This window comes from Parasteatoda tepidariorum, chromosome 11 (genome assembly GCF_982258835.1).
Source record: "Parasteatoda tepidariorum strain Cologne lab strain chromosome 11, Ptep-v5.0, whole genome shotgun sequence".
Taxonomy (NCBI): domain Eukaryota; kingdom Metazoa; phylum Arthropoda; class Arachnida; order Araneae; family Theridiidae; genus Parasteatoda; species Parasteatoda tepidariorum.
In genome coordinates this window covers 12476511-12490643 of record NC_141765.1, presented here as the reverse complement: position 1 = coordinate 12490643, position 14133 = coordinate 12476511, and the positions used below count along the sequence as shown (strand labels likewise).

The following is a 14133-nucleotide window of genomic DNA, read 5'->3' as shown; positions in this document are numbered from 1 at the left end:
ACTTAATTATCTTTAATTTCCTAGATTTTACTGTTTTATTGAGTGATATATACCCTGAGGAATTAATCTTACTTCGTAATCATGATGATAACATTAATTTCAATTTTTTGGATTTGGGTATTATGAAAGTTGAAAATATCTGCTTTGTTGATTTATACGATAAAAGAAATGATTTTAATTTTAATATTAATAAACTAGTTACTTGGAATTCTAATGTTTCTAGGAGCATCTATTTAAATACCACTTTTAATGAAATGAACAGAATTAAAAGAATATGTAGTAATATTTATTTATCCAAAAAACAAATCGATAAACTCTTTCAAAATCTGATAAAAAACAATGGATACCCAACTAATGTAATAAAATTTTATATAAAATCATTGAATTAATCGTATATTTTGGTGGATATATTTATTAAACATTTTTTTGTTAATTTTTATGATTTTCCCATGTGCAAATCCATTTCAGGTAAATCCATTGCCAAAGTTATTTCTTTGTTAATTTGTATAATTTTTCCATGTGCAAATCCATTTCGGGCAAATCCGTGGTTAGAATTATTTACTAAAAATTCCTTTACTAAATAATTTTCTTTGTTAATCTATACAGTTTTTCCATGTGCAAATCCATTACGGGCAAATCCGTGGATAAAATTGTTTGCTAAAAATTTCTTTATTAATTTATACAATTTTCCATGTGCAAATCCATTTCGGGCAAATCCGTGGCTAAAATTATCTACTTGGGTTTTTTCTTTGTTAATTTTTCCATGTGCAAATCCATTTCGGGCAAATCCGTGTCAAAATTATCTATTGAAAGAATTTTTTCTTCGATAATTTAAATAATTTTTCTATGTACTAATCCATATCGTGCAAATCCGCGGCTAAAATTATCTGCAAAACAGGCAATTTATGCTTCTCTTTTCTATTTTATACTTTTTCTTAAATAAACATCTATCTTCTAAAACTATTTATGATCAATTTTTAAAATTATCCAGTATAATATTACCTTGCGCACATCCATTTCGGGCCCATCCTTGGTAACTAACAAATCAAGACTCAGAATAACAAATCACTTCAACAGTGCAGTAAGAACGACACTTTATAACCCTCTTGTTACACTCAATTTGCGCTTTTGTTTTCATCTTTTGTTTTCATATTTTGTAATCTGGCAATCTTTCTGCGAAAACATTTTTAAATCATTCTTGAAAAATATCCGTCCATGTAAGTTGAACTGATTTTGCTGCTCGCTTTATAGTCTCCCCTTTTTAATGTTTTTTTCTTTTTATTTTATTTTATTATCTGTTTTTACATGTTATTTTTACTTATTTGTACTTTTTGTGATCTATTTAATTTGTTGTTATTTTTTAAAAAAATTTTTTTGAGTGCTCCTCACACTATTGTATTAATTTATTTAGCTTTGGCTTTATTGATACAATATCAGAAAGCACTCTGTTTTGCGGATATAATCGTGTGGGCTGAAGAAAAGATTATATCCCTTTTTTTTCCGGTTTTTTAATTAACATTTCATGATTTTTTTTTTTTTTTTTTTTTTTTTAATTTTTTAATTATTTATTTTTATTTTTAATAAACTGTTGTTTGTTATTTTTTACTTATTATTTCCCCCCCTTTTTCATATGTCTATTATTTTTCTTTGTTTTATTCTTCGTTATGAACTTATATATATATATATATATATATATATATATATATATATATATATATATATGCAGCGATTACGACACACCCTGCGTGTTTAATTGAATATAAAAAAGTCTACACAATAATTGTCGCGTTGTTATAAAAACAAAACTATCTTACATAAATTTTGAAAATATTAACAATTATTTTTTAAAATACATTAAACCTCATTCGACTTTTTGCATGCTATTAATTTTGAAGCATTATTTTAGGATAAATATTTTAAAATTACTGATCACAGTTGACATAAAATACCTTTACAAAATATTAAAACATTTTCATACCTTTCACAAAATATTAAAGCATTTACTTGTTAACAGTAATAAACTTAACTGTTAACAAGTAAAGAATGCTTTTAAATAGTTTGCATTTTGGTGCTAGAAATCAAATACAATTTACCAACAAATATGAAAAACTCTTTATTTCTTTAATTTTTATTATTTTTTGAGATTCAGATTTGCCATGTTAAAAATAATATGCTTTTTTGTATCTATATAAAAATTAGTAGCGTTATTGCACTCATTGAAAATCAGATTTTCGATATATTTGATTTACTAATATAGATTCATAATTTTTGCTCCTCACAGATTTTTACAGACAATATTAAAAATTATATATATCAACATTGTCTTTAACTTAAATAAAAAGTTAAACAAAAAATAAATAATGCAATAAATTTTAAAAATACTTTTTAAATAAAATAAAAATATATTTCAAGATTTTTTTTTAACTTTTAAGATTTTCAAAATTTAGTATAAAAGTATTTCACTTAAGGAAGGAAGCAAATTCTTATTTATATTAAATTAATTTTGCACGAAAAAAAATACTAGTAAAATTACCGTACTGCACGGTAATGACATTTTTGGTGAAAAAAAAAACATTTGGTTAATAAAATCCGAAATATACGGTATTTAAATCATTCATTTGGTAATTTTTCTGTTCATATGATCATGGTTTACTAAGAATTCAGTTTTTCAAAATAATACGTCTTATTACAACACATTTACTAAAATTGCAAAATTAAAAGTCACTTTAACCGAATGAGCAATTTTTACGCCATAGTCTAAGGCTTTAAGGCATCATATAAAATTACAAAATGTTTCCACATTAACCAAATTTTATCACATATTACAAAGCCATATTTTATGATTAATTTTACCAAAATCATTGCGAAAGCGCTTCTGTAAAAACAACCTAGCTTTTTGAAGTTTTCATAGAGCCAGATACACGGTAAATTTTACCATATTGAAGTTTTAACATTTCTTATTTTCTTAGTGTAATAATAAAATACGATCAATAAATATTATGCTCGCACTTCATGATTATATAGCTTCGACTTCATGATTAGTATAGCTGATATTTTTAACTTAAATCTAAAAGTAATGTGATTTTACTTTGCAAGCAACTATTAAATAAAATTAAAATTACTTGTTTTCCTTTTGTACGAAATTAGCCAGTTTATAAAATGCATTATAATTGTATTAACTGTAACGTAATCTAAATTTGCGTTATATTTTTAAAAACCTATTCTTTCTTCAATATATTACAAAGTAGAATGAATTAACATAAACAAGTTTTGTTGATTATAAGGATATCGCAGTTCAATGAACTGCTGAGACCTAATTATCCTAAACATAATTAACACTTTGTATCAGAGATGATTGCAAGAGTTTGAGCTAGATTTGAAATCACAACACATCTTCATTAAAAGAAGATATTAATAAATTTTGCATTTTCAATCATTCTTTATAACCAACTTTTCAAATTTTACTCTTGTTTGATTTGGACAATTGTGTAAAGTCCCAACTATAAAAAAGCCCATAATTTAACGTTACAGATTTTTTTTAAAAAACTTTTTTAGAGAAAAAAAATAACAGAAAGTTTTCAAAAATTAATATTCAAAAAAATATTTTGAATTTATTTTAAACAGTTCTCTGTTTTTGCTATGGATTTTTAATTACCTCTACACTATAAAGTGTCAGTATCGTACTACGGTATAAAGTACCGGAACTTTGGGTGCATCATCCGTAAAATATTATATCGCAATATTTATTCAATTGCAGTGATTTAGTGATTTTCCGATAATTATTACTGTAAAAATTATGGTATATCATATTTATTGTTCCATAACATGTTACGAGTGAAAATTGATTTTATTGTATAAAGTACCGGCATTTTTACCGTAATTTGATTCGGAATTTTTTTATAGTGTATCTTTTAACATTTATTTTCCATGTTTAAAAAGTTCTACGCGTTTTTTTATTCCTTTTTTCAGATTTCTTCAACAAAATAATTCTTCCCATTTAAATTATTTTTCAGAATTGAAAAAGTCTGAGAGACAACTGAGATTTTTTTTCTTTCAGCATCTTAAGGGTTTGCTGTGTCTGTTAAGCGACTGGTAGTAAAAATTTTAAGAAAGGATCTCTTTCCACAAACTAAATGCGCACGTTATGCTTGAATTTAAACATAGAATTAAAACGTTTGCTCGCAGTTGTTAAATCACTTGCTCACATTCTTCTGCAATCTCTTCTGCAAAACACTTAACTAATTCGATTCAGATAAAACAATTTGATGTGTATTAAATATACTTTTACTTTTTTAGGTTTCATTCTGTGCTGCGCGTGGAACAACCTAAACTGTCCAGCTCCTAGAGCACCAGACAATGGATTGAATTTTATATTTCGCAATGGGGAAGTAATTCACTTCCGTTGTCATCCTGGCTATATAATGTATGGTAAATCAGTGGCTCACTGCGTCAACAATCAATGGACACATTCGGCTCCTTTATGTTTTCCAATTAAAAGAAGTAATTCTAACAATGTACCCAATATACCAGGTCAGTATAAATTGTTTATTAATTTATATTTCATTATATATTAAATATTTGTAAACTAAATAAAAAGGGTGATGGTACCATTTTCACCAATAATTACTATGGAACTAAAGGAGGACTCCTCCTTGAGAAGCTGAAAAAGTGTAATTAAAATTTCAACATGGACTTACAATAAAGCGATTAAGCGATACCAAGTTATTATATCAAGTACCATAGTTATATTAAGTTGCTCAATCTGATGACAAATACTCTCAAAAAATGCTTAAAGTGGCTTCCACGATTGTCGTCGCACAGTTCTGGCGTTGGGTGAATTTTGTTTGCGGCAACTACGATTCTAGCTACGACATCTTCGAGTCCATAAATGCCTCTAGTACCAAAGATTTCTGCCAGAAGAAAAAGTCCAATGGGTTGAGGTCGGGAGAGCGAGGATGTCAAGTCACGACTTAACTCTCTTTTTTACCTCTCAGAGGTGAATATCACCCTATGTTCCATGGAATACATTGCTCATTTTAATGGGTACAATAATAATTTAGCCTCATCCAATGTAGAAATATATTTTTGTTAGGCGCTGAGCTTCACGAAATATGTAATATCAATATTTATTCTGGAGAAATCGATTATTTATAATCTTTTGTTTTTTCGTTTTATAAGTGTTGCGCAATTTGTAAATTTGCAACGTTTTGTTTACCCTATGGAAGGGGTTTGTTTGCCTACCTTTCACACCCGGGGGGCTACGTCAATAAATTTGGAAAATCTTACCTGTCATAGAACTGCTAGACAAGCCAAAAAACTCATTAGCAGGGGATTGGATTGAATGTATGGTTTAGTGTTCCTTAGCAGGGGAGATATAACAGTAAATTGTAGCTTAGATTACAATATTTCATTAACATGTTCATATTTTCTTAAGAATTGAAATGAAGTTAGAGTAGAATGAATTCATAGTAGCACATTTTTGTTATTGTGTGAAATAAAAATTGAGTATGATTACGCTCAGACCTTTCTATATTGCTATATGGCTATCGGATATACAAATCCTTGTCATCACAGAAAAAAAAAATGTTGCTGACACTCAATATTTTATTAAATGAAAAATAATAACAAAAAGAGCAAAAAACTTATGTCAATAAATTAGAGCAAAAAATATATTCAGAGAACAAAATCTAGATCATGCCCTAGAAATTTTATTTTTTTGCCAACCCTTGATTATTCAGGCATATTACAAAACAAGGATGGCAGCAATTACAAGGATGACAGCAATTATCACAGAAATATTGAAATATTTGCTAAATATTCGTAATTCACAAATTACAAAATAAATTCTGATCTGACAAACATGTTCTTGTTTTCGATATTGTGTCTTTTGAGCAATTAGTCTATTCAGTGCTTCATTTCAAACACTAAACAACCAAAGTCATTAATTTTTAAACAATAATCTTCTTTCAAATTTGCCTTACAAGTCTGAAATAATTGTCATTCCACGATTTTTTTCCTTATCTTGTCGAATAATTATCTTGAACTCATGAAACACACACTCTCCTTATCGAGGTAATTTAGCTAAACAACAAAACATTATTGATCAACCACTTATAACAGCATAGCATACTTTATAGTCCCTTAGCTTACAATCATGCTACTTCACACCACAGACGTTTCGCTCAAATTTCGTCTCACTATTTCGAATTATAATTTATTGCCAAAGATATCAAATTTTTAAGCATTTTTTTACTTGCTTAGTAACATCTCTTTTTGATCTCAGACGTAAAACACTCTTTTTTAAGTTTTATTTCATATTTGGTTCAAATACAAACAAAATTTCAGCAACAGTCAAAAAACGTTCATAAAATTGTCACTGTTTCCAATAAAGATGTTTCTGCCCGTAGTGAACAAAGGCAAAATTCGCTTGAAAATCGGAGATCTCTGAATTCGCCAAAAAAAAAAATCCTTTTGTTCAAAAAGGAATTTGCTTCATCTAGCTCTACAAATATACTATCATTTCTGCAGCCAACATACCAACAATTAACATATGAACTCAATTTTTTTTCCTTTGGCGATCGAAAACACTTGCCAAGAGTTTTCTCCGTCAGTCTATCTGTAACTTATAGAAAAGCAGCTGTCTTCCCACCTTGGGGTCTTTATAGAAATCTAATTATGTTTATTCAGAGAAAGTCCATTTTTTGCCCGAATCCATAGTTTAAGTTATAGAAAAGTCGCTAGCCGAATGCATGATCTCAAGATAGCATGTTTGAACGTGAAAATACGACAATTAGAAGATAAATTATCAAAGATATTAATTATTTTGTCAACTAAGCCACAATAATAAAAATCTATACAATTTTTACATACAAAAACATTGCTTATCGATATCTGATATTTTTTATAAAACTTCTTAGATGATGGGGGGAAGAAATAAATTCATAAAGTGGTAATGATCAAAAATTAACTTTTTTAAGGACACGGTTTTAATAACTATTTTCCCCACTTGTGAATTCATAAATGAGTAATTTAAAGTTATTATTTATGAAAATTTTAAATTATTTTTGTTAGAATAAAATTAAATTTTTTTAGGTGATAGAAATCAGACTGGGCTGTTCAATTGGGGAGGACATGAAGATGGAGCAAGACGTTTACCTTTAATAAATGGAATTGGAGTACCAAACACGCCTGTAATGGTAAAGGAAGAAATAGATATTGCCGAATTGCGACACAAACAATTACAAGAGTTGCGCCGAAAGCAAGGTAATTTATCCATCACTTGGCTACATACTATAATAGAATAATTTTAATAATGTGATTACAATCATTTTATACATGAACTTCCAGTGCGTCTAAGTGCTAAACAATTTTCATTTTATGAAATTATTTTTAAACTAAAAGTATTTTTTATAGAGTTTTATCCATTATGAAAATTTTTTTGTACAATATTTGTATGAAGGATATTGTATAATATTAATTTGATTAATTTGATGACATTTTTTGAGCAATATTGCTTTAAAATTAATTATGATTAAGAAGTTTATGAGCACACTGCAAAGCATTATATATACTATATCAGATGAAGAAGTTTATCTATTAATATCATTTTTGAAGTTTCTGGTAAAATATTATAATGAAAAATATTTATAATGCACTATTATTATGAAGGAATTTATAGTACTTAATTACTAAGAATAAATTTATGGAATAATAATATTATTTAGTAAATCAAGCAAAGTTTTTACTTAATGAAACTCAATATTATCTATGAAGTTAAAAAATAATTATAACTTTTAGACCTTTTATTGTTTCGTTTAAATTTTTTTTATTTTGAAAGTTTTTTTAAAATATCCCTGAATTTAAGTAGCAACAATGTAATACATTTAGATGAAATCTATACTAAATTTTAAACTAGGAAAAAAGATTGTAAATATGAAAAAATCTGATCATATTAAGTACATTTTGTTAACTAATACAATAAATTCAAATTAATTCCCGTCATCTTCGAGCATAAATTTATTAAAAAACATGCAATATTGTTCGTTACTTTGTTCCTTTGAACCGGATTCAGAACACAAAGAAAATGTTTGAATGATATTACCCCGATTGCTTTGCATGAAGAGGAAGACCACAAAAACCACTCACAGTTAGCTAGATACTAATAAAACTTTAATCTATAAATCATGTATCATTAGAATTGTTTAGTGTCCATATTGTAGATGGCGTGCACTGAGTAACCAATCCTTGTTTAAATTCAAACTTGCTTCCCCAACCACCCTGTGAAAGATTGGCCAGGCAAAAAATTTAAAACTTTAGTTTAAAAGCTAATGAGAAAATTTATCTCTATTTGAAAAACACAATTTACTCATAAAGTACGTTTTAAGACTCTGGTAGAAGAATAATATAACGACGGTCGATGTAAAAAAAACTAAACACGAGTATATTAGGACATGATTTCTAATAAATCTAAATGTTACCAGCCATCGTTCATTCTGATTCACTTGGAGATTCTACATAATTTCTCATCCATCCCATTAAGAAATATTTATGATAATTGAACTATAAAAAGACAATAAAAATATAAAACTTTGATGTTGCTAGTTTGGAAACTAATGAGAAAGTTTATCTTCTTTCTAAAAAAATACAATTTGCTCATGTAGTAGCTCTTTACTTTAAAACTCGAGTAGAAGCTCGGATTGTCAACGAATGTAGATGTAAAAGAACTAAACACACGTATATTAGGACATAGTTTCTAATAAAATTAAGTGTAACCGGCCATTGCCTAAATTTATTTCTGGTTTACTTGGAGATTCTACATATTTCGTTATTAATTCCGTTAAGAAATATTTACGAAATTTGGGAGAATAGAAGGGCAAAAGAGAATAGAAGGGCTGGTTCACTCCTTTGAAGTAGCTCTCGCCGCGCCAATCCTCCGATTTTCTCTAGTGAAGTCACTTTGGCGCAAAGCTCGCACTTTTACTTCAAGAACGGAGCGTTCGGCCTTACTAGCTCTAACTAGTATTGGAGCATTTCCTTTTGCGAGATATTCTAAGACATTTGTTATTTTGTAAAATGATTTTCCTCAGTTTTTGCAGTGAATTAACAAGAATTTAAAACTATTATCGAAATGCCAGTTTGCACAATTGCAACTTGAAAAAATTTTGATAGAAAAACAAAAGGAAAAAATATAATTTTCCGTGTGTTCCCTAAAGTAAATGAACAACTATGTAAAGAATGGATTCCGAAATGACGCAGTTAATATAAAACAGCAATACGTTTATTCTATCGTTAAGAACTTTTATAAAAATTCATTATCTAAATAGAAACCGCCTCGTTTCTTCAAAAAGAAAGGCAGGTGAAAAAAATTAAAAAATGGATAAAGTCTAAGAGAATTAAAATGTAAATAAAAGTATAAATAAAATATATAATAGTATATAGTTGGAATTCTCCTAATTTCATAACATATTTTTTAATGTAGTTATTCTAAATATTTATGATTTTTTTTAAAAATCATATTCCCTTAAATTTAAATATCTATAAATTATATCATCGTAAATTTAAATATCTATAAGCAATTGTAAAATTTCTAATGTCATTATGAACCTAAATTATTATTTTGTTTCAGTAATTAGCGTTTAAGGTTGATGTTTCCTAATGTTTCCAAATTGCTATTAACGGCATATTTTTAAATCAGGGATTCTAAATTTAACTCAACTTATTGTTATAAAAGAATATGTAGATAAAAAAAGTGTCGATATATGCTTTCATTTTTCTTAATAATTAAAGTTAAAACTGAACTTTTTGAAATAAAGTATTCATAATGTCATTTTCGCCAACTAGTAAAACATTTTTATAAGTTTAAAATGGTATTTTTTTAATATAATGGCCAAGAAAGTTTTTTTGAACTATGTTTATGAACGGATATAATGCGCTAATTACGTAAAGTTTGAAGGCTAATAACCAGAAAAAGTCTAATTTATTTTTACAAAGAGAAAGATGCAAAGTTATCATAATATCTTTGCTTGCGATCTCCGAGATCTGTGGACACAGTGACGTCATGAGGAGGGAAATCGTAGCTTCAGCTCTAAGAGCGGAGTGAACTAGCCCTTCTATTCTCTTTAGCCCTGGGCAAAAACTATAAAATTTTGATGCTCCTTGTTTTGACGCTAATGGGAATATTTCTCTCCTTTTTTAAGTAATACAATTTGCTCATACAGTAGTCTTTTGTTTTAAGGCCCAGGTACACTGTGAAAAACTCCGGATCAAATTACGGTAAAAAGTACCGGCCTTCAGGATGCCGTCACTTTTTAGCGTAAATTCTATTTTTACCAGAACATATAACGGAACGAAAAATCTGAGTTACCGTAATTTTTAAAATGATAATTACTGTGAAATCACTGAATCACTCCAATTAAATAAATAATACTGTAAAAATTATGGTATAATATGGTATGTTAAAAATGAGTTTTATGGTAAAACGGTGCTCCTAAATGCCAGTACTTTATAGAGTAATTTGATCCGTAATTTCTTACAGTGTAGAAGCACAATATAACAAGAACTTTCCACAAATATATTACGTTATATGGTTTGTAAAGAATTAAATTTTTCTCTTTTTTAGATTTTTAATTAAAACAAATTCACTTTGTCTCACGCTACTGAGACTGAACAAACACTGAGAATGCCTCTAGACATCCTTTTTAGTTATAAATCTATACATAATAATAAAAGCGGCTGTGTGTGTGTGTGTGTGTGTCTGTAATCACAATATATCGCCCCAGAAGTCTCGCCCAGGCACGAAACTCGGCACATAATTGTGTTTTGACATAATGAAGAAGTATTTTTTTTCTTTTTCAAAAATTTGGATTAGTTTCTTAGTTATCAGTCATTTTGTAAGAAAATCTATGCTTTTTCGTCTTCAAAGAGTCATATTCAAGAAACTATTAAAAAATGCATATACTTTTCTCCACTCTTATAAATGTATGCTAATGCGAACCTTATAATTGAAATATTAATTTTCGACAACTTAAACCAATAATATACGAAAGAATTAATAATTTAATTGTAAGGTTCGCATTAGTTTACATTTATCAAAGTGGATAAAACATTAACTTTTGTACTAAAAATGTGGCAACATATTAGATACGTAAATAGAACGCTACGCTTTGATATATTTATCGCTGTTCATAATTGTTATAATAAGTTTTTCTTCTTCTTTCCACGCTTTTTTCTTTTTCTTAAGTGAAGACGATAAGGGAAAATTATACGTGAGGATGCCCCTTGGCGAAATTGGTGACTTATGTTTGGCGCTATTCCTGTTTGCGCGGAACACCGTGGTAACAGAAATAACGGCCAAAACATAATGATATTTCAAAAAACATTGGAAAATTTCAACAAAACATCGGATAAAGCTTGCAATGAACCCAATATAAGCAAAATTAATAAATCCAATAAAAAGGATTTTGAATCGAAGCAAAAATTAATGGAGTAGGTGCAGAAAGAAAAGGAAAAAAAAAAAAAAAAAACTCACTTCTTCATTAAGCTTGAATATACTCAGATTTAGGTGCACAGAATTATCTAATAACAGTTAGATACTGTCTAAATTTATCGTGAATAGAATCTGTGTACCTCCATCATCACATAAATTCGGCGAAATATGAATCGAAAATGGCGTTTGTGGTACCGAACTGGTGATGACATTTTTTTATAAAGTCCCTTTTTATGAATGCCCACATACCTTCGATCTTATTGACCAGAAGTAAAAGTAACCTTACCAGCCGGTATCTAACGAAGAACTAATGGACCTCTGAAATTACGTATACCGTTGAACATTAATAACGCTAAAATCTAAACCGTTGAGAATCACGATTGGGTTTCAACATCGCCCAGCTTGGCGATCAACCGCGATCACAACTTGGCGAGAATCAAGGGGCACCCTCAAATATAGTCTACCCGACGTTAATTTTTGTAGCGATATAGAAATAGAAATTGATACCATAAAAAAATTATAGAGAAATAGATACCATAAAAAATTAATTCGTTTTCGTGTTCTTTTCATGTATTTAAAGCAACTTTTGTATGCTTTTACAATTTCTGAGGCCTTTTTTTAAGAAAAAAAAACAAGTCTCCACCTGATAGTTATATTATAGGTTAGGTTACCATAGCAAAGTTACATCCTCAAGAGCTATAACACATCTGCAGCAGAATTGGATATGAAGGCAAAATTGCAGGACAGAAACACTTTAATTGTCCACTAATCTTCAGATTTCCTGCTATGTTTTAAAAAACTTTATTTGTGGAAACCTTTAGCGTGGCGGACAGCTGGCCGCCTTAGGCGGCTAGTTAATAATAATAATGGATAACTCATACAAATGAGTGATCAATATTTTAAAAAAAAAGCCATTCAATAATGATGTCATATTGAATAGATTTTAGCATTCTTCGGTAAGCTATTCAATATTGTTAAAATCTTGAATGAGCATTCTTTAATAAGCTAATTGATACTGCTAAAATACTAAATAGTTCTAAGCGATCTTCAGTTAACCATTCAATATTGCTAAAATCTTGAATCGTTCTTAGCATTCCTCAGTAAACTATTCAACGTATTCAAACTCTTGAATATAGACTTGAATATTATTTGATAATTTCGTGATTAAAAAAATTAAAACTCTTTTTTAGGAAGAAAGAAGAATTTAGAAAAGAAGAAGAATTTGGGAAAGAGGAAGAATTTAGGAAAGAAGGAGAGGTCCGGAAAGAAGAAGAAAGTGATATCTGAATTCAAGCGAAAACCAATTGAAGAAGTAGGATTCGATGCATCCTGTGTGGAAAATGCTTATGGAAGATTATTACCTAAAATTGCACCTTCCATTCCACATGCCTTTGTTTATGCATATGAAACAAAGAAAAATAAAAACTATCCTTTCAATACTTACATGGAAGTGAAATACAGATGTCTAGCTGGTTATCGGTTTGCTCGAACACAAACTTTATTTTGCAGGAATAACTCATGGATTGGACAAAAGCCGAGATGCATCACGAGTTAAGAAATATGCAAAAACTTTTTTTACTAACATGAAAGTAAATTTTATAGACAAATAAACTTGGTGGCTTTGATGAAGTATATTTTTCAAGCAGGTTGTATTGTTGTAACTAGCATAACTATTGTTTCAATATTGTTACAAGATTTGTCTTCCTTTGTTATACTTTATTTTAAAATATTCATAACTAAAAATGTGAAAAACGATTAGTTTTTTCAAATTTCATTGTGAAAATAACTTTTGAATACGGTAAGAAACTTTGCATTTCAAATTTAATTGTCAGTGTATTATTTACTTGATTGCTGTTTAAATAACGCTTTGTAAAAACTATCAAAACCTCTGTGTTGTTCACGTTCTATTTTTTCTAATAAATAGAAAAACTGGTCCATATCCACCAACTTAACTTTCAAACTATTCTAGATATTGTTTTAAATGACACCTTCTATTCCGCATTATGTTATGTATTCCGTATGTGTACGAAAATAAAAACTATCCCTTCAATACTTGCATGCAAATGAAATACACATGTTTAGCAGGTTATCGGTTTGCACGAGCTTTATTTTGTCTCATAGATTGGACAAAAACACCTCGAGTTAAGAAATATTTTATGACTATTTTATACTAACTAGAAAATAAGTTTATCCACAAATAAAGACTTTGTTGAAGTATATTTTTAATGCCGAAAGTAGTACAACTATTGTTATATGATTGTTACATAAGTCTTTGTATGTCTTACTTTGTTTAAAAATATCCATGCTTTAAAATGTGAAAAAAAGAACAATTTTTTTAAAATTTATAGTGAAAATAAAAATTTTGAATATAGTAAGAAGTAATGAAATTCAAATTTTATGATTAGTGTATTTACTTAATATCCGTTTTAATATAAACGCTTTGTTAAAACAAACAAAATCTAAGTGTTGAATACGTTTTATTTTTTTAAATAGAAAAACTCGCAAAATCCGTATTCACCCAGTTAAATGTATAACTTTTCCAAGTATAGCAATTATTATAGAAAATGGTATCTTGCACAGTAAAGTAAGAAGAAGATAAGACCTCTTACAGTGCCACCTGGAGAAGAAGTGAGGAGTTAGAAGCGTTA

At 28.5% G+C, this 14133-nt stretch overlaps 1 protein-coding gene across 1 annotated transcript in view; it reads left to right on the top strand.

Moving 5' to 3' along the window:
• Positions 1–13883, top strand: part of LOC107448389 (uncharacterized) — a 40979-nt gene extending 27096 nt beyond the window's left edge. The window contains exons 2-4 of the mRNA XM_016063560.4: positions 4297–4530; positions 7093–7263; positions 12676–13883. Of these exons, the coding sequence (XP_015919046.2) occupies positions 4297–4530; positions 7093–7263; positions 12676–13040 (770 nt within the window). The 3' untranslated portion in view covers positions 13041–13883. The remainder of the gene's footprint in view (positions 1–4296; positions 4531–7092; positions 7264–12675) is intronic.
• The last annotated feature ends 250 nt before the right edge of the window (positions 13884–14133 follow it).